The sequence below is a fragment of the Pelodiscus sinensis genome, chromosome 1 (genome assembly GCF_052426305.1).
Source record: "Pelodiscus sinensis isolate ZL-2025 chromosome 1, ASM5242630v1, whole genome shotgun sequence".
Taxonomy (NCBI): Eukaryota; Metazoa; Chordata; order Testudines; family Trionychidae; genus Pelodiscus; species Pelodiscus sinensis.
The window spans coordinates 341607627-341634815 of NC_143052.1; the positions used below are offsets into that span (position 1 = coordinate 341607627).

Sequence of the window (27189 nt, forward strand, 5' to 3'; positions counted from 1 at the left end):
TTCCTACATTGCCAGGATTTTAAAATATATTTTAGAAAAAAAAAATCTCACCATGTGACTTAGTTAACCGATCAAAATTAGTTGTGGAAAAGGGATCTAATGTGAACAAAAAAACAAAACTATTGAACAAAATGGAATATTGAAAAAAAAAATCAATCTATTTTCACAAAACCTTCCATTTTAAGTTTTGTCCAAAAAAAAAAAAAAATTCAAATGAAAAGTTTTGAACAAACAGAAAAAACAAACCCTGCTTGAAGCAGTTAGCCTCACATTGAGAAATGTCAGCACTGCTGGACCACTGATTATAATGCACGATAAGCTTTAACAATGATTTAGAGCCAAACTGGGAGCATTTCTAACATTTAAAAAAAATTCTTAGCTATCATCTGTCCCTCTCAGATCAGTCTAATGATTGCCAGATATTCATCTTCTTGGAAACCGTTTGTTAACTAAGACCCAACAAATCCGTAGGTCAAACCAAATTGACCTCCATGTGATATAGTTTAAGTATTACCTCTTAACTGAAGACTTTCAGCAACTTTTCAGACCCATTTGAATTCTACAAATCAATGGCAGAGTACTCTTCCATCAATTTAGGATTTCTTCACCAGACCCACTAAATTGACACTCACTCCATCAATTGCAGTAGAGCTGATCTTCCTGTAGTGTAGATTTGATGTAAATACAGCTTTAACTGTCCTCTGAATCATCCAGTACATCATGCTCAACTGGTACCAAGCATATTTAATAACAAGTACTCCTGTGTGTATGTAATTATATATATAAAAAGAGCTTTTGCAGGTAAAACCCAGTTAATCAGATGAATAGGTTTTTAATGTATGCCCAATCAGAACAGAAAGACAATGTGCTAAGCACATATTCTGTATCTCTCCCATGACACCATTTACTTTATTTCCCCGCCCTTATTTGGTAAATCAGCCAACATTTTCATTCCCAATAGATTTGTGGAAGACTTTTCCATTTTCAGGTAATTCGTTTTTTCAGCCCTTTTCTTTTTCCTATATACCTTTGTTTCATTCCTTCCACCTCCCTCTCTCTCCCACCTCCCCCTTTGCAATCCATGAAAAATATTTTGAGCCTGATTCAGCCATGTTTGCTACTTTTTTTTTTTTTTTAATCAGAGGAAATGTAGGCTCTTGTGGCTTGAACATGATGTTTTAAAATTCTCGAGATCGCCACAACATTTACACATTTTAATAGTTTCTCCCACTGCATGTTCCACTGGATTTCCTGTTTTCTTGAACATTAAATACCTGGGTAACTATAATAGTCAGTGATTCAATTTCTGCTAAATCCAAGTAGCTCATGATTATGAACCCTAAGTTTCACTATAATTCCAACTCACCATTAGTTCCTGTTGAAGGAGATTCTGCAGCCCAGCACTGCTCACAAATATGCTAAATGTGGACCGCTTCTCGCCGCAGTTCCCGGAGGTTGTTCAAAAATGGCCACAGTCCCTCTCCTGCTTGCCACCAAATCTTCTGCCCCCACAGCAGCAACAAAATGGCAGCTCACTTTGCTCCCTTTTTTTATATTTGTTATTTTCAGCTGCTTTCAGGGAGGCATGTGATTTTTAATTCAAGCCTCCTTGGCTAGGTTTTGAGTAAAGTAATGGCCATAGCCATGCCAGCTACAGCAATTTCCTGCAATATCTTCAGAAAACCTTATATTAAGCTTCTGCATCATTGTAGGCTTGGATTGTATGCAACCCCGTATGGGGGAGATGAGAAAGTTACTCACCTTGTACAGTAAACTGAGGTTCTTTGAGAAGCCTTTCCTTGTGGGTGCGCCACTTTCGTTGGCTGTTCAGCAGTGCACCTCAATGGAGAGGAAGGGCTTCAGAGTTGTGCTGCTGATGGTGAATAACACTGAGTCCAAAGTGAACATCTGATGTTGACTGTTGCTCTACAGCACAGTGTGTAGTAATGAATGGACTGATGTCCAGGTTGCTGCTCTGCTAATGTCAGTGACAGAGACACTGAGAAAGGCCACAGATGTTTTCTGTACTCTGGTGGAGTACAGGCAGTCCCCGGGTTACGTACAAGATAGGGACTGTAGGTTTGTTCTTAAGTTGAATTTGTATGTAAGTCAGAACTGGTACATATTGTAGAGGAAACTCTAGCCAAACATTTCTCCAGAACTCAGTTTTATTCTCCCACACCTCACTTCCCTCAGTCCTTTATTCTCAAGTTGAGGTGTCTGCTGAGAAAAGCCTCTCCGAGTCTCCCTAGTCTGCTGGGGGGGGGGGGGGGGCGGCGGCGCTAGCTTCACGTCTCCCTGGTCTGCTGGGGGGAAGCAGCTAGTGCGGGGTTACCTCACCCCATTTGTAAGTAGGGATCCGATGTAAGTCGGATCCATGTAACCTGGGGACTGCCTGTATGCAAATTCCTGCTGGAGATTGTAGATTGTTGTTTTGGTAGCACAAATGGATACATCTTGGTATCCATTTGGAGTCTTTGTTGAGAGATCGTTTCACCCATTGAAAGTTCAGTCATAGAAAAAATAACCATGGCTTCCTAAACATTTTAAGATTCAATCACTATAGAAAGCTTAATTGCTCTGTGAATATCCAATGTGTGTAGTAAGGCCTTTCTCCAGGCCACATGCAACTTTGGATAAAATGCAGGTGTGTGGTTCAAATGAAACAGGTGACTTTAGGTAGCACCTTAGGATAAGGTCATAGGGTTAATTTATCTCCAAATAATGTATACAGTGTGTGGGCCACTTGGGCACCTAATTCTCCCACTTGTCCAGCAGACATAAAAGAAATTAGGAAAGCCACCTTCCTGGGTAAATGCAACCTGCTCTTCATTGCAAGGGGTTCAGAAGTCTTTCCCGAGTCTCCATGAAACAAGATTGAGGCCCCATAAGAGTTTCTTATTGTGGAAAAAGTGTTTCATGTGCCTTTAGGGAAACATCTAATTGCCCAGAGAGCAATTATAGTGACAAGATCCACATTTTCATGGAAGTAATAGCAGTCAAGTGTGCTCTGATAGAGCTTGTAGATATCCCTGATTTTTTTTTAAGTACTGGCATATAGTCCAGAATTCTTGGGGGGGGGGGGGGGGGAGGATTATGGTAAGATGTTTTTATATGTAACTCTATCAGTGTTCAGTAATCTTTTACTTCCCCATCAAAGGTCTCCTTGATCTCAGTCAGCTATAGAGTAACCAGGCCTTAAGTTAAGAGTACTGTGAGGCTGGGATTGTGGACACCTCCTACATCTTGTGATAGGTGAGGTACTAAGGGAAGGGTCTGAAATGGTTTCACTGCCATCTGACTTAAGTATGGGAACCACATTTGTCTGGGTCATGTAGGTGCTATGAGAATAATCCTGGATTTGCCCTGTTTGATCTTGTGAATGACTCATCTTAGGAGTGGGGTCGGAGGAAATGCATACATCAGTAGTGCTCCCATTTTATGAGGAGAGCATCACCTAGAGAGTGGCATCCTAAGTCGGCTCTGGAGCACTATTGTGTGCACTCGACTTTCTGACGTGTTGCAAACAGGTCTATGCTAGGGAACCCACATAGTGTGAATATGGACCTGAGATTTCGGGGATTCATCTCTCATTCATGGGTCTGTGAGAAATCCCTGATTAGTACATCTGCTGGTGCATTCTGACATCCTGGCAGATAGGATGCTAGTATTTCTATGATGCTGGTGATGCATCAAGTCCAATGTCTTATTGCCTCTGTATATAGAGAGTATGATCAAGCTCCCCCATTGTGGTTTATGTAAAACATGCATGCTACAACATCTGTGAGGATTTTGATGATCTCCAAAAGGGCAGAGGATTGTTTCTGCTCCTGGAGTCAGAGTGTGGTAGCCTCGTGCCCTCAAAGGCACCTTCAAAATGATTGTCTAGAGGTAGATCATTGAGACTTCAAAGGCTGATCCTGATTCTACCATCTGCTCTTTATGTCATTGGTCATACTGTCTTTGGGGCTAAGAGTATGGTGTAGAAGGGAATCTCTGGCTATAAAACCTGCCTCATTTATTTTTGTTTGCAGGTATATAGCTGCCCAGGGTATTTAAGGTAGCTCTTGAGCATGCCTGGGCAAAATACCCTCCATAGCTCAGATCTGGCCTGTGAAGCCTCCAGATCCAGTCCATAGATGCAACAGGGAGCCTCAGGCAGACTCCATGCTTGCCCCCTGCACTCTACTGATAAAAATGACCATTGCGGCCTTCCAGGGAGGCTTCAGGCACTGATCCCACTCCCCGCACAATCCCATTGGTCAGTTTCCTGCCAATGGGAGCTGCCTGTTGTCAACTGGCAGCTGGCAAATCACCCTGCCCCCCTCCACTAAGACTATTCAAAAACCACATAGCCCCTGCAGGCAGTGCGGTGTTGGATGGCACAGGCAGAGGGGGTCTGCTTGAAAAGGAAGCTGTCTGGGAGTCAAGCAGGTAAGTCTCCAGGCCAGAGCCTGTCTCTGGCACCCCAACCATTTGCCCCCCCTTTACCCCAGATAACCCAAACCCTCTGCCCCAATTCCTCCACCCATATCTCCTCCCAGATCCTGCACTCCAATTCCCTGCCCTAGGTGATAGCCCAAACCCTTCCACCCGCTGCACAGTAGTCCCCTTTGGTTAACTGTGTCAACCACTAGAGTTTGATGTGGCGTATGTATGAATAAAGTTTCTGAAGGATTAAAACCTGCAAAAACCCAAGGTTGGCGATGGGGGGACTCTCTGGAAGACTTACTATTATTAGGTGTAATTATTTATTGTTTTAATTTTTTTATGTAATGCTCTTACCTTGAGAATGACTGCTTAGAATCTGCTGTATGGTAACTTATAACGACGGGCAATACACTGGTCAGAGCGGTGAAAACCTTAAGAAAAGGCAAAGTGCAGGTGCTGCCCTTTTAATCAGTCTGGCCTACTGGGGACAGCATAATGTAAGGCAGGGAGCTGTGCAACCTTAAAATTTCCAGTCAAGAGGGAGTAAGATATGGGTCTCTGACCAACAGTGATGATGGCTTGGAGCTGGAAGCCTGAATTAAGTGACATTCTTGGTGGACCATAGAGGGGAGAATGCAGGTTCAGTTGAAACTGTTGCAATCAACTAACGCCTTTGCAGCAGCAGCAGCACCATTCCCAGGCTCAGAAGGTGAATTATGCTCAGGCTGTTCCCACCCAGCTAACCCTGATCCCACCAGGGCATGGGGCTCTGAGACCGCTGTTGTCAACTGACAGCTTTGCGATGCACTCTCCCCCACTCTCCTCAGACTCATAGCTGTTCAAAAACCACATGGCCCTTGCAGTAAGCACAGGGGTGAGGCAGGCAGAGAGCCTACCACCCAAAGAGTTTGCAACTCTGCCACAAAAAAGCCTAAACAGAGAGATCAAGATCAGATCAGGGTGAGGTTCTATGGATAACTTCATACAGTTGGACCAGAGAATAAGTCCTTGGGCAATGCAGGACTGCAAAGATAAAACTCTTGTAAGGTTACCAATCTCCCTTTAAATTCTAAATGGGTCTAGAATTCATTACGAAGAGAAATAGGATTTATAAATAGCCTCCTGCTTCCCAATCTAAATCAGGGAATTCAAGGGACTTGAACCTTTAAGGGGAGGACACTAAGGGAGAAATTTCTAAAGGGCTTTGGCCTCTGTGTAAGGCAAGCAGCAAAACACTGTGTCCTGATTATTGCAATATAGCCATGCCCAAAAAGCATGCACAAAAGTTAAAAGCCTCAAACTCAGACCCCTGCTCCTGTATCGAAGGAGGAGGCCTTTTGGACTCTAAATGTGTCCACAATCCAGTTTCAACCTGAATAGGCTTCTGAGGCTATGTCTCAAAGCAAACATCTTCCCTCAGAATCCTCCCTTGCGGTCATGATTCTCCTGTACTCCTCCAAAGATACGGAAGAGTACTGGGAAAACCCAACAAGGATAACCACATTAACGGGCATGATCTTAGATCCAATGAACTGCAAGAGACCAAATAGAATATCAACAGTCTCAAAAGTTGATGTCACAGTAGCACCCTGGCAAAAGACAAGATTATTCCATAAGAAGAAATTCTTCCTAAGGACCCAACAGACAGGAAGGTGGAAGCTACTCTAACAAAGGGACTTTGAAGCTTCATCAGCGCATCTCTCACAACTATACACTTTGAGAGAGCTACAATATCTTGGTTGGAGGACCCTAGTAACCTTGAGTACAGAAATCACCATGGCTTCAGCTCCATTCTTTTAAGAGTACTTCTCAAGCAACAGAATGCGTGGTTGATGCCTCAATGGATGCAAATTTCAGCTATGGCTATAGCATACTGCTCAGAAGCTAGGCAACACCTATAGCTCCATCCCTGGTAGATATTCAGACCAAACAAGTTCTATGCTCCTCCAATTTCATAAGATCTCTTTTTTAGTGAAAAAACAATATTACGTAGTGGCAAAAAATGCTAAATCTAGTCTAAGCCCTCCCCTCTCTAAGAGGAGAGTTCAAACATGCTTTTAGGCAGACACACCCTTTCACTCCTTCTCCTTAGAGGAGACCCAGAGGAAGAACAACAGATTTATCAAGGACAAGTCTTGGAACCAAGGCTTGAGCAGAAAACCCACAAGTTGGTCCCACAATGCCCAAGAACCCAACGTGATGAGAAAATGTGCCTCTGCCCAAACTTTAATCTAGAAGGCAGAATTTCCACTTTCAGAGAAAAGAATGCATTGACTATAAACAAACGGATAAAAGAGTGAATCAGAGATATTCCCAGAATTACACACTTCAACACATCCTTTCTTTACCAGTTTCCTTGTTCCAGGGACTCCACCAAGCATCACGAGATTCAACAAGCGGAAGAAGAAAACAAAATTCCATGCAGAGACCCCAACTTCCAAAATCTCAACCTTAATGTAAGCAGACCTCCTAACCTTAGTGGTTCTGGCACATGCATATTTACGTGGTGCTATTGTAACCATCTCTAGGCGGATTTGAACCTGGGACCTCTGGGGAGCCTTTACCCCCTGAGCTAAAAGCCAGCTGGCTCCCAGGCCATGCTGTACAGGTCTTTTGATCTTAACTGTTGCTGTGGTCTAGGTACCACTTACATTGCTCAGTAACCACACTAGGTGTGTGGGTTACTGTATAATATATAGGAACACTAGCTACTCAGAATTACTTAAGGCACAGATTAATAGCACTACTGAACACTCCCATGCCATCTCTACTTGGTCTTGAGGGTCTTTTACAAAGATGCCAGTGGTGATCATAGCTGGACTCAGGTTTCAGGGTGCTCACAATCCTGAGTCCAACATTCTAATCAGATCTATGACGCAGGCTGGAGGGCACAATGCCATGGTTTAGAGTCTGGATTTCCTGAAAGTGCCTGGCTTTGTAATAAACATCAAGAAGAGTTCCCTGATTCCCTCAACAGGGATAACTAACTCACTTAGAAGCAGACATAGACGCTCCTGGTCACATAAGCATGTGTAGTGTGATCACATATCAGGTATCTGACATATTACTGAAAGCACTGAATTGCTCCCTCGAATGCATGAAGGATCACATGCTGGCCACAAAGCAGGTATGCAACTCTCTAAGATGATAGGCAGTCCCAACAAATGCTTACCAAGCACATTCCCATATGCCTTTTAGACCCTCTGGTTTCACACAACTGATGCCAACCTGTAGGGGAAACATATGGAACCAGGAATCACTCAAGATGCCTGGAGCCCCCAAAGAAAGTGACCACAGGTCTTCTAAAGCTGCTGTCTTTGTGGGAGACCGCGGTGGGGGGTGGCTCCATGGAAGACTACTTTAAAGCCAGTTTCCACCTCCCACCTCTGATACAGAGGCAGCAAAGGGGAGCCGGATGTATGTGTATGTAACTATTAGGATAACTGACAAGTCCAGGCTTATCAATTAATCATGTAAATGAGTACACACTAACATCCCTAGTTTGAACCACGAACGCTTCAAACTCATCTTGTAGATGTCTGGTCTTCCATCATCCAAATGCAAATTGTTGGAAATACTGTGTCAAGGAAGCATACCATAAGTTCTTAGGAACAGATGCCTGTATTTATTTGTCCGGTCCAGTCAGACAACATAGTTCCAGTTGCGTATATAAGTAGGTTTTAAGGACAGCGAGCAAATGAGCTAAAAGATAAAGCAGCATCAAGCAAAGATTATAGTGTTAGCTTTGTTCTGGCCCTGATATGCTGATGAGACTGAACTGAAACTGGAGCCATTGTCAAGGTTACCAGCAATACCAGACTCATTTCCTGAGGTCTATTTCCAGACCTGGACCCAGACCACTTTCATCTAACAGCCTAGATTTTGAAAGAAAAGGATCAGTATCACTTGTCCTGTTTTGCAGGGTGATTGGGACTTTGCTCTCATCCAGGAACCTTTCACCTTAAATGCTCATTCCACCTGGAACAGGTTCAGTGTCTGGTGCCAGGAGCACAAAGACCCAAAAGACTCAGGGATTCCAGTTAGCCTAGACTTTTTCCAAGGTGTAAATTAATGTCTTTAACCGAGCATCACAGCATGCTAAGTATCAGTAGTTATTAGCATTTTGTTAACAGGATCCTCAGCCTCCTTGGAACAAATTCCCAGGTATCCAGGTTTCTCAGCAGTCAGAATGGCCAAACCAGCCATCAGATCAATTTTCCCTACTTGAGATCTGCCATTAGCATTAAACACCCTTACTACTCAACCCTCTGATTCAGGATCAGCATTCTCTCCATCAAAACCAATTTTCTAGTTGCCATTGCATCTCCTAGGCAAGTTTCTGACCTGGCAGACTTACCTGTGCAGCAACATTGCTGCATGTTCCATAATGACAAAGTGGTGCTATGAACTCCAGAATCTTCTCTCCCCAAAATGAAATCTCCTTTCCATACCTCACAGGAGATTTTTCTTCATTCTGTTCAACACAGCAGCGGCTGACCAAGAAGCTGTTGTATACGCAAGACATCAGAAGGGTACTGAAGAGTTACATCATGTATACAGATCAACAAGGAAATAATGCACTGTCTCTTTCCATCCAAAGTGTCAAGTCACTAGATGGATCAGATTATACTTTATCGAGGCCTACATGGTGTCAGGCATTTCTGCTCCAGAATAAATCAAAGCATACTCCATAAGACCCATGACAATCTTGTGAGCTAAATGAACATATTCTTTCACTGAATAAGCAGTGATTGGGAAACACCATTATAGTATCTTATAAAGTGGACTGTATGTCTTCTGCAGAGGACTCCTTCAGCCAAAAGATGCTGCAGGTGGTAGCCAAGTAACAGCCTTGGTTTTCAAGCAATCAGTATTGGGGGGGACGAGAGGTGTCTTTCTTATCTCATTCTTTTCTAATTTATCTGTATCCCACCCCACTCCTGTTTACCACTTGCTACTTCCCATGCATAGCAGAATTGTGGAAGATGCTGGGGCTGCAGAATGGAAAATTTCTTGCCTAATAATTTCCTTTCTATTAGTAGCATTTCCCACAATTCTACTTACCCTGGATAGCTTTACAGCTGAAGGTGAGCATTTTATATGAATTACTACTCTGTAGGCAGTCATCTACTATACATAGTTAATAAGTTGGTAAGTTATTGTTACTAATATTCTTCTATGAGTGTTACAGAGTTTTGGAATGATTATTTGGAAGCAAGCAGGAAAAAGGGACATGGCCAGCACACATTGAACCACATCTGGGAACTGCAGAGAAGAGGGAAACAGCCCCCGTGTAGCAGAATTGTGGGAGATGCTGCTAGCAGAAAGTAAATTATTTGGTAAGAAATTTTTCAATCCTCTGATGGCATCACACAATTATTAATATAAATAAAAATAAGCAATTGTACACAGTTCAGTTTTGCGCTATTCCATTGTAAAATGAGGGCCAGGAAGTCAAATCTCTTCCACTTAAGGAAGATGAAACTTATCTGGCAAGGATGAGCTGAAAATAATTTCAAACATGTATTTTTGGCAGGTAGCAATAAACTGTTTGTTGGACAAGGCAACCTAAGAGGAGAGTTCAGTAACGCTGTGATAAGGAGGTGAAGAATAACCATGAAAGTAAAGTTTAATGGATGACATACTCTACTACTGTAGCTGAAACACAAAACACAGTCTGGACTTTAGCTGCAGAATCAAAGCCTGTTACCTTGCAGATTTCTCACTAATGAAACTAATTACCAATTCCAACATATACATTGAAGATCATAAACCAATTTAGGACCTCAATTAACAACTGGTTTGGGAAAGGATTAGGAAAGAAGGAAGACTGAACTCTACAGACTTTGTGTATATCTGTGGACAGAGCATTTAACATGAGCTTCAGTTTACCAGTCTGTAAAATATCCACCTTTCATAACAGACATAGTGTGTGCCTTAATGGTTGTAAAGGCTCAACGAAAGCAATGGACACTGTACTGGTAAGTGCAAAATATAATTTTGCTATAGATGTAACCCTCTTATATAGTTTCATGGGCCTCTCTAAAAACTTCTTATCAGCAATCTTAAAATAAGAACATTACAATATAAACTTAAAGTTTTTTGTTAAGAAACCAAAACTGGACCAGAACTTAAATTGTGTAATATGTTATGAGTATTTTTATAAACCTTTTGTAGAAGAGAGAGCAGCCACCTGAAGTTACATAGAGATAACAAATTTAAGTGTGGAGTGCTACTTTGTGGCCAAGTTGTGCACTTCTTACAGTGAAAGAATGGAAATTCAGGGCTTTCTTCTCTCCTCCCTTTAGCTTGCCTATGACAGGGACATCCATTATACTGCAAGACCACAAGAGACAACAGCTTGGCACAGCCACAGAGTTTCATCTCATTTGCATAGAATTTTACATTCATTTTTAAATACATGGAATAGGCTCATACTGACCCCTTCTATGAGAGATGACTAGAAATGAGAATTTACCTGAATCCATTAGCAATTAAACCTGTGTCTAATAAGCTTGTTTGTCAACTTATAGTTACCGAGAAGGAGCAACCACCTTCAGGAGCAGTAACCATACTTTAGGTATCCCTGTTCTAGAAACATAAGCACAGCTATTAAAACTGAAATACCATCTACAATGACTGACAATATTAAGCTATTAACTCAAACACAAAAAAGGCATATGGTATTTTCCATTTCATATGCTCTCTCTTCTCGCCAACCTGAATGCTTCTAATGTTATCTAAAACAATGTGGAGGAAACAAGTACTTGTAACAGTATTAAATGTTGTAACATATAACTGATAAAGAGAAGATAATTCAATTATTACCACTCAATTATGTACAGATTTTCCATGATACTAAGACTGAACACTTCCCTTTGCCATCATAAAAGGTATGCCATTGAGGCTTATAATTAACAGACAAAACAGAACATAAAAATGAAAGTCACAAGGACTTTATAAATGAAATAACTGCTAACAGAGGCTAAAAGGAGAACCAACAGCACCATCTACAGGATACTGCAGCATTGTTACATACATAGATGTTCAGGACAAATATGATGATCTTTTAGGTTTTGTATTTTAGTTTGGTGAGTGTTTCTTCAGTTGGAATTTAAAAAACTACAATATCAACAGTAAAATCACATCTTAAAAAAGACTGACACAAAACCTGTATTATACTTTGGATGAATTATACTTACAGTAGTACTTCAGCACCAAAAAATGGGCAATAATGCTGATAGATATATACACAATTAAATGAAATGTCAAAAGTCTTAAAATGCTTAGTTATTTATAATGAAATCCATACAAAATGTTTAAAAACTTTTCTATATACATTTTTTAAAAAAGAAAAGTATTTTCTTCATTACCAGAACGTATTAAAACTATGTCTCCTGTCATCCCATCTGTACCCAAATCTCTTTCCGTGGCTTGTAATCATAAAAACCAAATATATTGCTTGAACATGTCAAGTGATAAGGCTGAGGATACCTCTGAAACACAACTAATCAATTTAAGCCTTTAAACTCCCAAAATGGTCATTTTAAAAACAGTGTAGGAGTAAAATATAAATTTTTAAAAGCTTCAGCCTTTATCTGAATACAACAGGCTAATATTATGAGATTATGAACCAAATATTCCCCAACTCTGAACATTTTTTAAGCCTGAAAACATTTATAGCATCCCACAGCATTAGAATGAAAACATCTGGCTGTTAACAGGAATTAGTTAAACAACTGGGCCTGGTTTTAAATCATTGCATTTAAATAAATAATCACAGGTTAATTAGACTAAATGGGTATTTCATGTACTTGTGGCACAAAAAGAAACATTTTGCACATTAAATTAGCATATTTCTTTCAATATATGAGAACAAAACCCACCAAACCATGTTACCTATTAGCAATTTTGCTTATTTCCAAACAGTCACCAACAAGTAATTTTAAAAATAAACTATATTTTAGGCTTATTAAAAATCTGAACATTAATTGAGCTCAAGTGCCAGACAAGACAGCTAGCCAATTCAGAAATACCTGGGGCTTTTTCTGCACTCTCAGAGACACCTTTTATCTCACATGCTATTAAAAATACAAATATTTACTAAATGTTCTCTTTGTGAGGGTGTTTCACTCAATAGCTACAAAAAGAAAGACACAGCAAAATAAAAGGTCCCTTTTTACTGAAAAGTTTCAGTATCTGGTCAAGAGCTTCATAGCAAGAACTTCTATTCAATCTTTCCAATTCACCGTAGATTTGCCTTTTTTTTAAAAAAGACATACATTCCACTGTCACAGGTTTACTATATCTTGGTAACTACATCTTTTTGGAAACAATTTTAAGATGTGTCTGCAATACTGTCTTGTTAAAACACACTGATGCTTCAAGAGCCCAATGAACAACTCTAATAGGCAAAGTGCTCTAATACATAATACAAGGGCATCTTGGATACTCAATTGCCAAGATAAATTTAAAGTGCACTCCAGGATCCCGATTCATTAGGATTGTTCAGCTGAACTTTGTGAGGGGCTTGGCTCAGTGCCTTCCTCAGTACTGCTGTCCACATCTTGTTCCATTGCTGTCTCTTCGTCATCAAGACGTTGACTAGTAAAGTTATTGAGCTCCAGGAGTCCACTGGGTTCCACTACCACATTGGAGCTGGAGTGACAAGGGATGGAGTATTGAGGGATAGTCTAAAGGAATGAAAAAAACTAAGTTTGAATATTCGGTTTTGAGTCAGGGGTCTGTATGTTTAAATGAAAGAGATACGCATGCCTATAAAACAGTTGCAAGAACCCCCCCCCCCCCCCAAACACGTTCTTAAGTTAGTTTTCATCCTATTGTTACAATATTGCTAAATTAACTGTGGCATGAAAGGATCATTTTGAAGGAAGTATTAACTAAAGGATAAGTTGAAATAATTACAATTGAAGAGAGTTTTGTAGTTAAGGCAGTTGGCTAGGATTCAAAAGGTCTGGGTTCAACTGCCAGCACTGCTAGACTTCCTGTGTAACCTTTGACTTAATGTCTTTGCTACCTGGCCCCAATGTAAAATAAGGATAACACACACTATCACCTTTGACATATTGTATCTATTTAAACTAAGAATTTTGTGGTAAAAACTTCTCTGGCTGTTGTATGTGCAACACATTGCACCGTGGGTCCCTGAAATTGGTTGGATTAATAAAAAGGATTCCGAGTGGTAAAAGTACTGCAGTGACAAAGGAATAAACTACACGACTAAATTGTTTTTGTTTTTCATTTCTAGATCAGATGGAAAAATATAACTAATTTTAATGATTAAATTGATAATCAGGTATTTTGTTTTTCAAATGGCCCATACATCATAACCATAACTAAAAGCTATCGTGATTAACATATAAATAGCTAATATATACAGATGAAGTAGAGCAAAATAATTTCTCTCTTAACCCTCACTTCTCAAGAGATACAAGATCCTGAGTATTCCTAGAAAAACTACTTGGTTGCAAGGAAAATACAGTATTGCAAAATTTACAACTAAATCAAAGTTAAGAGTATTTGTTTCCATCACAATTACACATTTTTCACCATAACAAGTGTATAAAACAAACAATAAAGCCTCTACTTCCAACACTGCATAAACACACAATGGCACTCGGTCCACTTCTCTCCAAAGATTTGGTATCACAGAATCATAAGACTGGAAGGGACTCGAGAGGTCTATTCTAGTCTACTGCAGGACTAAGTATTATCTAGACATCCCTAATTGTTTTTCTAATCTGCTCTGAAAAAACGCCAGTGATGGAGATTCCACAGTCTCTTTAGGCAATTTATTCCAGTGCTTAACTACCTTGACCGTTAGGAAGTTTTTCCTAATGTCCAACTTAAATCTTGCCACTATTTAAGCCCATTGTTTCTGCTCTTCTCATTAGAACAATTATTTTCCCTCCTCCTTGTGACGACCTTTTATGTACTTATACTTATGTATAATCAGGGTGCTGTGAGATTTCAGATGACTAAGATTTTAATGCTTTGACAATCTGTACTATGGAATAAGTAATACATTATGAAGTATCAAAATAAAACTAAATTCAAATAAATGAACATTTTCACATTTGTTCACTCAGGTCCCAAGTCATCAAAGCACTTCATTATCTGCTTAATTTAAGGATATATATATAGTACTGTTGACTTCAGATCAATAAGATTTACTTATTAATAAAGTACTTAAATGTTTGATGAGTCAGGCCCTTATTTACTAAGGTCTCCCAGTCAGTTTGAATTAGTGAGATTCTACCATTTCTCCTTTCTACTTAAGTTTTTACACTAAAATCAGGTAAAGCTGTTAGTGTAAAAAGACATGGCATGAATCATACCCCCATGGCAAAAGCAAAAGTTTCATGTTCAAGCATTTCAGTTACAAGGTGATTTGGAATATCTGGCAAGTTTGGTTTTGTTTCTTTAATGGAAATGCAATGAAGAACACAGCAGGAATGCATGTTTGAGAGATTGTGTTTAACAAATTATTGCCAGTTTAATAAACACGTGCCAAACATTTACATTCTTAAATTACTTACTATTTTAGAATAGAAGAGAATCAAAATAAGAAAGAAAAAAAACCCTGAACTTTGTTCAGTTGCTATTAAGGCTTTAGACAAGTAAACCTGACCTTTATTTGTTGTGCTCGTCTCTTACCTGGATAATAATTTCAGATGAAATCTCTTCAGCTTTCTTTTGGGATATATTCTGAATGTGTATAAACTGGTTTGTTGACGGCACTCCTTGTGCATCCGTTTTCCTCTCTATTAAAGCAGGATCAGCAGCAGGAGGACTTGAACAGGACTCTTTACATTTCAGTTGCTGGGAGATGGAAGTTGCCGTCAATCCTATTGCAGTCACCTTCGGCACTTGGGTACAAACTGACGATTCTGCTTCACTAGCGAGTTTACTAGTGGACATGGCCTTGTTTGGGGGATCCACTATCATATGTTCTATGTTTGTGTCAATCTGAGCTTCCATCATAGACATTTTCAAAATGTCTGCTACTGCTGTCTTCACAGATGCCTGCATAGGAAATAGGCTTGTAACTGGCGACGCCAGTTTGGGCACAGAATTGCCACCTGCTACCTTTGAAACAGTAGGAGGCTGTCGCCCCTCAAAAGTTATCTTTGTAACTGTGGATCCTTGAGTTATAATTGGCTGCTGCACCTGAAAATCAAATTTTTGTTGTGCATGTTACAGCTATTTTTTATTTAAACCTAATCAATATTTATCTGGACAATACGGCACAAACAACATACTTGCTATTAGGAAGACAGTTGAAGCTCAGAATTTTAACAAAGGAATCAGCAGTGATATAACATTTAACTGAAGCCTAGGGAAGGTAGCTTTTGGACTGCTAGACAAGGTTTCTAGCAGAATATCACAATAGCCTCATTTTCCTTTGGGATTTACATCCTCATGTAATATATATTGAGCCCTTCTTATTATTTTATATATGCTTCAAAGGGCAGGGAAATAGTATGTTTTTGGCATTAAAATACATATCTAGTATTTTATTTTCCTCTGTCTTTACACCTTCCCCTTCCAAGGAATGTGCAATTGCTCTTGTAGGTAAAATTATTTATCTGAAGGGTAATGGTGATGTAAACTACAAAGGAAGATGTACAATGGAGATCCTTAGGAGACTGCAGCATATTCATTTTTATTTCCACAGAATTTTTTTTTAAAAGTTATGGGAATGGAAATCAATTATGTTATACCCAAAAATATAAAAGAAATTAGGGACAAATTCCATGCACTGTTGGTTGCAGAAATTCACAAAAAACTGTCCAACAAAATTGACTTGTGAGCTCTATGTTTTTTTCCCTATATAATAACATGTGCTTCTCTTTCCTAGTGTCAACCTTCTGATGGGGAAATTAATACCAGCATAATGAGTTCTCTCTTGCCAGGAGAAAACACGGCTACAGCAACTGGGTTGGTGTTTGGATTTTTCCTTGAACAGCGACGTTTTATTTTGCATGCTATCAATATTCTGTTACCTGGCTTGCTGGCTGTTTCTCTGAAGAGGCAGGTAGCTGCATTTGACTCTGGGGGGGTTGGGGCTGCACGTAGATTTTTTGTGCCGTTGGTGCCTGTTGCAGTTTGGGCAGCTGTTGCGTGGTTTTTACTGCAAGCACCTGTACTACAGTTTGCTGTGGCTGTGCCACTAAGGTAGGGAGTTGCCTTTCTTTGGCCATCATGTGGTGTGGGGTGTGCTGTGCATCTGGTTTGGTCTGTGCTTGCTCCTGCTGAAGTGGGGTTAGCTTTTGATGCCGGATAGAGAGTTGGGGCATTTGTGGGAGTTTGTGCTGGATCTGATCAGCTTGCAGGTGGATGGTCTGCTTTTGTTTAGTCTGGAAGCACTGCAGAGTTTTCACTTGTAGTTGAGTCTGTTCCAGCTGTGGCTGATTCAGTTTCTGCTGTTTCTGTGCCTGTGACTGCGTCAGGGCAGATCTGTAAAACAGGCCAGTCTGAGGATCTAAGGTATCCATCTCTTCCACTTCTCCTTCCTCAGTTCCAAGTTGTTCACTGTGTTTGGTAAATGCAGTGTGGCTGCTTAAAGCCTTAATACAAAAATTTACAAATGAAAAAGTAATGAGATACCATCTAATTTACTGTAGAATACACACATCTAGTGATATTACAGAATATTTAAATTGTACTGTTTTAAAAGCAGAATATATCATATGATTTCAGGTGTCCAACTTGTATTTAAAAACAGAAATACCCTAATATGCTGAGTTCCCAAAGCCATAGTAGCACTCAGTGGCTGTGGCACCCACTACCTGCCTTTTAGTTGCAGATAGTCTTCTCAATGGAGCTTACATTGCTCTTACATTTCAAATATTAAAATTCAGATCACCTCAAACTCCATGATGCCTGAATAGGAAATGGAACAGATTGGCTGGTACAACAGAGACCTTAGGTTGGTGAATTGACAGGTTCTTGTTAAAGCTAGGAACCATTACCTTAAGACATTTTGATTCTATTTCCTAACAGTTTGTCTCCTCTGATGTTTCTTGGTGACTTCTTCTACAATAGGGATGTTAGTGTGTAGTCGTTTACATGAGTAACTGATAAACTGGTCTTATCAGTTAATCCTAATGACTACATGCACACACCTCCCCTTACTTCCTCTGTATCAGAGGAAGCAAGGGTGGTGGGGTGGGAACCACCGCCCATGGGGAGCTGCCTGCTTCTCCCCCCCACAATGCCTCCCACACAAAGGCAGCAGCATGAGTGGGCAGTTCTCAGGGAAACCGGCTTAAAAGATGGCTCTCGGGGAAGCCGGCTTAAAAGATAGCTCCACACAAGCACCAGCTCCCACGTAGCTGTCTGCGCCTGCCTCGCCACGCTACTGCCTCTGACAGAGAAGCAGCATGTGTGGAAGGTGCGGGGGCAGGCAGGGGATGGTATACACAAGAAGGAACAGGAACTCACAGTGGACCAAATTCTATCCCCATACTTGGGTTTCCACTGACACCAACCAATATGACATGCATTCAAATCAAAACCTGGTCCTATATAACTTGTATAACCTACTTATGCTTATAGACTGTTTGGAAAATAAAAGGGTACAACCTGTTGCATGATATGAGTAATTGCTCCTGTGGAAGATGCAGGGATAGATTTCACCACAACAGAAGTCTGTGTTGCTGTCTGCGACTGAGCCACATGCTGCAGCAGAGTCCTCTGGGGTTGGGATGACTGCTGGTGGGGCTGTGACCGATGACTGACTGAAAGTAAAGAAGTCAATGGTACTTCACCAGAACTAACTGTAATAGCTTATGCTACTTGATTTGTTTTATCTTCACGTGAAAGCAAATATGGATGAAATAAAAATCTGAGTATGCAATGAGTCCTTTACTGTATGCTAGCTTCATTCTTAAAGTGTATTTCTACTCTGAGAAGCATCTTAAAATTGGCTATGAAGTATAGTGTATGTCTCAGAGATTTCTGAGCAAGTGTGTGCTCAGTTTAAAAATGTCCCTCGCCCCGCAAAACGAGTCTTATGAACTGAATTTGTGCTCAGGTTTTCAAGCTGAATTCTTTCATGCATCACTAGTATGGACCAAATTATGTTGTTACATTTTTACGACTCCACTGAGGCCATGCAGTTGCACAGGCATAACTGAAAATGTCAAAACGTGATTACAGAAAGTTACTGATCGTATGTGAGAAGAGAACTTTGGGGCTCTCAAATCCTACATTAAACGTACAGGGCTAGCAATTACAAAATATTTACATGTAAAGAAAGTTGAGAAAATTTACTCAGAAGTCAATGAGGAGACAAAAATGGACTCATCATGCCTGTTTTTAAAGTTGCTTATCAAACTAGACCTACATCAACTTTGAAGCTATAACTTTAGCTCCATGACTAACCAGATGGGTATGTAGAGTGAAATAGCCCTAAATTGAAATAATGATTTATTCTATTATCTAGCAAAGCAGCCAATAGCATCAACAGAAAACCCAAATTAGCTTTTAACAATTCATACCATTATGTAAATATTTGCTTTAATTAACTTATTCCTAAATGCATCATGTACTGGAAAATATAGTATGGTATGAGATGATTACATCCAGATGTAACTGACAGTGACTAGAAGTCCATCTTCACTAGTAATTAGAAGGAATGCCAAAGTTTGGATGAATATGGAAACTTAAGCTCCCATTCCTAGAAGGGGTTGGATAAAATCAGCGGTGCCTTGCATGCTATACCAGTAATTACTGGATATCCCCAACAGTTTCTACAAAATTTAAAACAATTTAAAAGTTAAATTTCTAACCTATATGGTTGTGTAGAAATTCTTCCGAATGTGAACCAATACACAGTTGTCTTCCTGAGTCTGCAGACAGACAAAAAATGATAATACTAAGAGGTGTGAATTGCCCCACTCAACTCAATGGGTGCTAATGTTGAAGCCCAACAGCCATGTAGATTTATTTAAAATATGCCTAAGCCTTTGCTCTAGGTGCACATATAAAAAAATCACAACATTTAAATGTTGATATAGTACATTATTTCACTGCTTATCATTTTAACAGAAAATCCAGTTATTATGGGATTACTGGCATAACTGTTTCATATACACATTCAATGACTACTCCTTAAACTCAGGTGGGAAGAAACAGGAAGTAACTATGCTTTTAAGCTGTTACAAAGGCTGCTGCTTTCCAACTCATGGATGATTGCTTAATTGGTGGGAAAAGCAAATGACCCTATCCTGTAATCCTGTAAATCACTTTGAACTTTATAAAAAAAAAAAAAAGAGTTTTCCATTACTTATTATTGTAAATGCAGGGAAGCTTTCACTGTTGTCAGTTATCATGGTTGCATGGAAAAAGAAAATTCAAACTATAGAAATGTCAAACAGGCATTTTTAGAAGAAGTGATTTAAAAATGTGTGTGTAGCTTACCTTGACTTTTCCCCTCTTCCCAAAAAACGAGTGGTCCTGTAGCACCTTAGGGTACATCTACACATCAACATTATTTCAAAATAACTAGCATTATTTTGAAATAACTTAGTCCATGTCTACACAGCAGGCAGTTATTCTGAAATCATGTTGAAATACTGTCATGCTGAAGGACTTCTTACTCCAACTCCTGTAACTCTCATTGTACGAGGAGTAAGGGAAGTTGGAGGAAGAGTGCTCTATCTTGAAATAAGTGCTGTGTAGATGCTACCAGTTTAGAAATAAGCTATTTTGAAATAAGCTACGCAATTGACCCTTAGAGACTAACAAATATACATATATATAGTATCATGAGCTTTCATGGGCACAACGCACTTCTTCAGATGAATGGAGTAAGGGGTCCATGGTGCAAATAAATATAGAGAGGGGATGGGGAGGGAAAATTAGAGTGTCCATGCTGAATGAGGTTAATGGAGTGGGCTGTAAGTGCCTGGTACTTAGCTTTTGATGTCATTAGGGTATGGAATTTAGCAGCCCATTCAGTTCAGGTCTTTGTTCAAACCTTGATTACAGGTGTCAAATTTGTAAATGAAACCAAGTTCCACAGCTTCTCTCTCCAGCTGTTTTTTTGAAATTGCTTTGTAATAATATAGTCATTTTTAGATCCATTAGTGAGTGCCCTGGCAAGTAAAAATCCTCCCCAATAGGTTTCTGTGTGTTACCATTTCAAATATCTGATTTGTGTGCATTAATCCTTTATTGCAGAAACTGTCCAGTTTGGCCAATACACATGGCAGAGGGGCATTGCTGGCACTTGATGGCATAGATCACATTAGTGATGTGCAGTTATATGAGCTCTGATGTGGTATCTTATGTAGTTAGGTCCTGTGATGATGTCACTTGTACAGCTGTGTGGACAGAGTTGGCACCAGAGTTGATTGCAGGGGTGGGTTCCTGGGTGCCTATGATAGAGGTCTGCTGCGTGGTTGCAGGAAAGAATTTGTTTCCGGTTAGGGCAGGGGTGTCCAAACTTTTTTCAAAGAGGGCCAGATTTTATGAAGTGAACATGCGTGAGAGCCGACCATTTTGCCTGACATTCTTTGAACCATTAAAATTAAACGCAAATTAACTATTTTATGCAAAGTTTATTGCAAACAGCATACTTTTCATTTCGTCACATGGATGACAAATCTAAACAGGTGTTAAATCACTCTGCCTTTCATATCTGAAGGCCAGATGAAAAAAAAATCCAGAAAGCTGAAATATATGTCAGGAATATTGTAAAGTACATTACATATTATTGGTAATAAAGGTTGTCTGTCAACTTTTAAGTTCAAAAAATATGAACAGGAACATAACACCAAGTATACATGTTGTGTCCAAATATATTTATAACTGATTTAGACCAACTGACATTAACTGAGATTTTACAATGTATTCATCTCAATACATATGGCATCGTTGGGGGCCATAAAAGATAGATATTGCCAAATTACCTGTGGGGCCGTATTAAACCGGAACACGGGCCGCAATTGGCCTGCGGGCCGGACTTTGGACATGCCTGGGTTAGGGTGTTGTTTGTAGGCAAGGATTGGCCTGTCCCCCAAGGCCTGCGAGAGTGAGAGGTCATTTTTCAGAATAGGTTGTAGATTGTTAATGATGCGCTGGAGGGGTTTAAGTTGGGGGCTGTAGGTGATGACCAGTGGTGTTCTGTTGTTTTCTTTGTTGGGCTTATCTTGAAGAAGATGATGCCTGGGTACTTGTCTGGCTCCATCAACATGTTTTTTCACTTTCCCGGGTGGATATTTATGTTTTTAGTTTAAGTTCTGAAGTGGGTTGTGCCCACAAAAGCTCATGATAATATATTATTTGTTAATCTGTAAGGTGCAACAGGACCACTATTTTTTTTAAGTTACAGACTAACAAGGCTACCCCTCTGAGACTTATGACTTTTCCATTAGATCTTGAAAAAATCTAAAATGGGATACGTGAATAGAAGGTACAATGCACAATGTATGGTAAGGTCAGGGAATATGGCTGACCTTCAAATAAATGGTGATCAATTTAATAATTTTATAATGTATACTTACTTGTTATTAAATACTTATTATACGTCTTGTTACTCAAATAACATTTTAATATTAAGTCAATGTTTTCCCACCAGAAATCCATTGGAGTTAGATTCTCATATGCAGAATTGAAGCCAGATACAGTAAGCAGTGTGTGAGTGCGTGTGATTATATAAAGTTTCACTCAACTTAAAAGTGATATAAGGAAACAACAAAAAAGGATGGAAAAGAAGGGAGTGGAAAATGAAAACTAGAAATACTAGGTTAGATTTTCTCACTAAATTATAATAAAAAATGCCTACCTGGATAAAAGAAAGCTACTTGCTCATTACTGATAAGTAAATTGAATTCTACAAAGTTGGGTGAACTAATTTGGCAAGAAGTCTTTTACCTTTCCTAACAAACTCATCATACCCTGCACTTTACTTTCTACTTTTCCTTCCAAGGAGTTTTCCCCAAAGACATCAACAGGAGCACTTTGCCCTTTCATCACCAGATCAGAGTATGTTTAAAATGATCTGCCTTGAAACAAAGACTTCGTTTCATTTTACACCAGAAACTGATAGATCAGAGAATGAGCATCTACCAGGGAAAAGAAGAAGCGGCCCCTGCTCCTTAATGTGTCTTCAAAGTTTGGGGGGGAGGGGGGGAACAGTATGAATTTCCTCTATAGCAGGCGTCTCAAACTGCTGGCCCACAGGCCATGCCTAGCTTGAGCAATTGCCGAATATGGCCCAGGAGTATCGGTTAGTTGGGGGGAAGGAGGAGGGTGTAAGAACCATGCCCCAAGAGCTGTCCCTTCTCAACACCACCCTGCTGCCCTCTTGACAGCACACCAATGGACACCGCCTCAGGGATCACTGAGGGGGCAGGAAATGGTGCTGGGTGATAGCCAGCCCTTAGGGTTCAGGGTGCCATGTGGGGCAGTGGCAGAAAGTGGGGTGGTTGCAGGGCAGAGCAGGAGTTGGAGAACAACACACCCCCGGCCTGTCAGTACTGCCAGGCCAGATTGCACAAACGCTCCGGAGAGGGATGGCCCATGGGCTAGGAGTTTGAGACCCCCCCACTATAGAAATATGAGAAAAGGAAGTCAGAAAATACTGACCTCATTCCTCTCCATGGAACATCAACAAAAAGGCTTTCCACTGAAAACCAACCATCCTAATTCCAGTATTCACAATATATTTTTGTAGCCACTTACCAGTTGTGATATATTCAGCAACTAATTCTGACTCTACCACAGCAATGGAAGGGCTTTCTGGAGAATGCCTTTTCTCCTGGGTCATCTGAATAGGAACTGCCATTTGGCTCAGGTCAATGGTGGGTTGCCTTGGTTTTGATTCTAACTTCTCCTTCACTGTTTAAACACATCGGGGGGGAGGGGGACGACACAAATGCAAGTTTTAATAAAACAGACTCCAAGTAAAGTTAAATATACAGAAAGATTAAAAAAATCAATTCAGAAACTGTCCCAAGAAAGTGGAACAAACAAGATATACTGCACTTCCAAACTGATATTTTCCAGAGCAAAAATTCAGTTTTCATCTTCAAAAGTGTAAAAAATAGTTATTTTTATAAACAATATAATTGACTAACATGATTCAAAATGATCCCAAACACTCACACACCTGTTGTCTGCTGCAGTTCCAGCAGTGCTTTTATTGTAGAAGTAGCTGATTGTGATTCATTGGATACATCTTGATAAATTATTGTAGGGCTGGTGTCCACAGCAATTTCATGTTCTGACCAATCCTGACTTCTAGATGCAATCACATGAACAACTGGCTGGGAATCTGTTATATAAAAGAACAAATCAAATCAAAACTGAAGTTTTTCTGACTGTTTACCTCAATCTTAATTTTGTTTGAAAATGTCAACTGTTCATATATTCAAGTTACTCAGTATTCACATACTAAACAAAAGAAGCCTTAATTCCTTTAAATATGATCACATTAAGTTCCTTGAAAACACGGCCTGTTCAAAAACCACTATCAATGTGGAAGAAGAAGTTACTCACTTTGTGCAGTACCTGGAGTTCTTGTAGATGCATTCCCCATATGTGTGCTTCATTTCAGGAACCCCATGCACCTATGCCTTTGGAGATTTTTGGAGCAGTGCTTGTTTGGCCTGTGTATGTACCCAACACATTCTAGTGCCCTATGCTGAGGCTATGTGGTAAATCACTTTCAATTCCTTTTCCACTATCAAGTCCTGCAAAAGAGACTCTGAAGCAGAGGAAGAGGAGGGCAAATTGAGATGCAGGGTGACATGTCTCAAAGAACTCCAGTTACTGCACAATCTGAGTAACCTCTCACTTATTTGAGAAGTGTCCCTGTGGATGTTTGACCTCAGGTAACTCTTAGGTCTCACTTCCATTTATCGAAGGATTCACTCTGGCGATGGATCTTCTGCAGTTTAATTTATGGAATAAAGACCCTCTAAATGGAACATTGAGGGTGCTCCTGCCGGCATTGGTACTCTTTGTGGGAAGTCGACAGGAGCCTTTTTCCTATTGACCTCCCATTGTGGAGACGATGCCAAGCTTGGCTTAAGGTATGTTGACACCAGCTACATTATATATGTAAGGAGAAAGGAGCTTAGGAAGAGAGTACGATACAGGAGCGAAAACGGTGTCTCTCACAACAGCATCTGACTTTGCAGCAGCACCAAGGCATAATGATTAGCAGTATGAACAGAAGACTAAGTTACCATTCAACAGATTTAGACAATTGATACAGCCTTAAATTAGGCTATAGATGCAGATAGCATATTCCACAGCAGCACTATCAGTCTTATAGGGAGCTAAACATGAGTTTGACTGTAACAGATCTTAATACATTCAGAGATACACTTTAATAACCCGTTTTGAAATTACCAACACTTTGTTTTTGTCTGTGATCAGGGTTCCCTCTAGTGTGTGTGCCTGTACAAAAAATGTTATTCCCTCCCATCTCATCAGCAGAACCAGATGGCAGCAATCAGCTTCCACGAGGTGGAAGGTAAGCCGGTGGCAGTGGGTGGAAGTGTGAGGGGCCAGGGTCACGTGGCAGCTCCCAGAGCTGCAGCTGCAGCAGTGGCCAGATCTGGGAGCCATGTGGCGATGGATGGGGCTGGTCCTGGAAGCGGGGGCCGTGTGACAGCAGATTGCGCTGGTCCTGGAGCCAGAGGCTGCGTGGCGGCGAATGGGGCTGATGCTGGAACTTAGGCCACATGGCGGCAGCCAGAACTGGGGACAGTATGGCGATGGACAGGGCCAGTCCTGGAGCTAGGGCCTTGTGATGGGAGACGGGGCTGGTTCCAGAGTTCAGGCCACATGACTGTGGATGGGGCCGGTCTCAGGGCCAGGAGCAAGCAGGAGTGAGCGCAGCAGCATTTGGTCAGTAAAAAAAGGGATTAACTTGAGCTGAGCTCCCCCGCGCCATGCATGATTGCTTCAAGTAAGAGCTGTACGAATAGCTGTAACAGCTGTTTGGGAGACAGGTAAGGAGAATGCTGTTGGGAAGGTTGGTCTCCATGAATCAAACCCTTCTTCTAACTACTTTCTTATTTTGTTAGTTAACTTTACTTTCTTGTTTAAAACACTAATCCTTGAGAAATGCCTCCCTATTGACTGGGGGCACAAAGATCACTGCAGTAGACTGCAATGGAGAGTACAAAATCTTTTGGAAACTGCTTTCCAAACAACATGTGGCACAATCCCCAGCTCACAACAGCCAAGCAGAAGGGAGCTCATGTCTATTCGGGCATCCATGGCAAAATAACTGTGTTTCTTTCTGGGCTAATGGAGCTAATTTCATAAATGGAGCCATCTCCTTACCATCACTGTGTGTGGTCCGCTGCAAGTGATGTTGATGACAGCGGAAGGAGAGGACAGAAGATCCTACATAGCCGACCATTGGGAAGAAAATAAACGTAAAAATAGGACACTGATAGCTATTATTGGTTTCAAATATGTGGTAATCACAGCAGTGAGTCTCTTTAGAATCAGCAGAAAACCCTATCTCACGCAGTGGCTCCCTCTAAGGTTTTCCATCCATGAGGCGAATGAGTTTTGTCTCATTCTGTTTTGTGCAATGGAGAGTGTATCCTACACAAGCTCAGAAATGTTAGTCTGAAAGGCCAATTAACATAGTACTCTGAAAGGAGAGCCAGATTTAATTAAGTAGGGATGAAGTCTAACTGGAGGAGGTCTAGCAGAGGGCTATAAATAGAGGAAGTTGGCTAGTGAAAATTTTGCATTATTAACTTTTTTTTATTTGACTTCATATTAAGCAAACATTTAAGGTCATGCACATTAATTATCCCTTGTTTTAGTATTTTTTCTCCCATAGCATTTCAAAAAATATATAAAAGATATATGTTAATAACTTGGGTGCCACGGTGGCACACATCTGATCAAGTGCACATGACCTCAATACTGGTGCACAAGACAAAACTTTTTCTGCTCATGTTTGGAAAATCTTAGAGGAAAATCTTAGACTCTCTGTGATGGATACAAATAGTTTAGGAGATCTTCTAAAAGGTATGATCATATCTAAGTTAGAGATGTAAAATCCTGTTTAATTGGCTAATGGTTAAAAATTGCTTAACCTGTTTAACTGATTAAAGGGGAGGGAGGAGAACGAGTCTTGCTGGAACACCTTCCTGTCCATGGCAAGTGGGGAGCTGCTCTAGCCCTCACCAGTTAACCGTGAGACTTACTGGTATAGATTAAAGATAAGGCTTACCAGTTAAACCTTCAATTTCCTAATCTAAGTAAAAATTTTAAATGCCCTCCTCTCATTTAGAGTATGGAATATGTCTTCTGGATTAGTCCAATGTGGTTTTGGGACTAAAAAGGTTTAAATAAAGGTTTAAATAAAATTCTGATAACTTAGTTAAAAATATTGGACATGCTGATAGTGATAAACTTTCTCTGGTGAGTACCATAAATAGAGGGTCTGCCATTAAAACTTTCAATTATCCACCCCTTCAGACAGAGACGATAGCTACAAGGAAGGCTGCCTTCATGATAAATCTAACAAAGAACACACAGCCAATGGCTTAAAAGGATGCCTTTTAAGGCAACTAAGGACTAGGTTTAGGTCCCAGTTAGGCACAGAATCTTTTATTTGTAGGGAAAGATTTGACAAACCTCTAGCTGGGTGATCAAAGAGCAAAATATCCCCTATTGGTTTGCGAAAAACTATTATTGCCATTAAAGGTGTCCTAATGGAATTCATGAAAACACCCAATATTTACAATT

General features: G+C 40.3%; 1 protein-coding gene across 4 annotated transcripts in view; it reads right to left on the reverse strand.

Annotated features, from left to right (window-relative positions):
• Positions 1–10042: 10042 nt before the first annotated feature.
• Positions 10043–27189, reverse strand: part of EMSY (EMSY transcriptional repressor, BRCA2 interacting) — a 60431-nt gene continuing 43284 nt past the window's right edge. The window contains exons 15-22 of one of the 4 annotated variants that reach the window (XM_006133583.5): positions 25762–25824; positions 23573–23737; positions 23146–23301; positions 19248–19307; positions 18040–18194; positions 16458–17021; positions 15109–15621; positions 10043–13124 (exon numbers count right to left, since the gene is read on the reverse strand). In XM_006133583.5, coding sequence (XP_006133645.2) covers positions 12930–13124; positions 15109–15621; positions 16458–17021; positions 18040–18194; positions 19248–19307; positions 23146–23301; positions 23573–23737; positions 25762–25824 — 1871 coding nt within the window. In that variant the 3' untranslated portion in view covers positions 10043–12929. The remainder of the gene's footprint in view (positions 13125–15108; positions 15622–16457; positions 17022–18039; positions 18195–19247; positions 19308–23145; positions 23302–23572; positions 23738–25761; positions 25825–27189) is intronic. The other 3 variants (XM_006133585.5, XM_006133584.5, XM_006133587.5) reach the window with 3 other exon arrangements.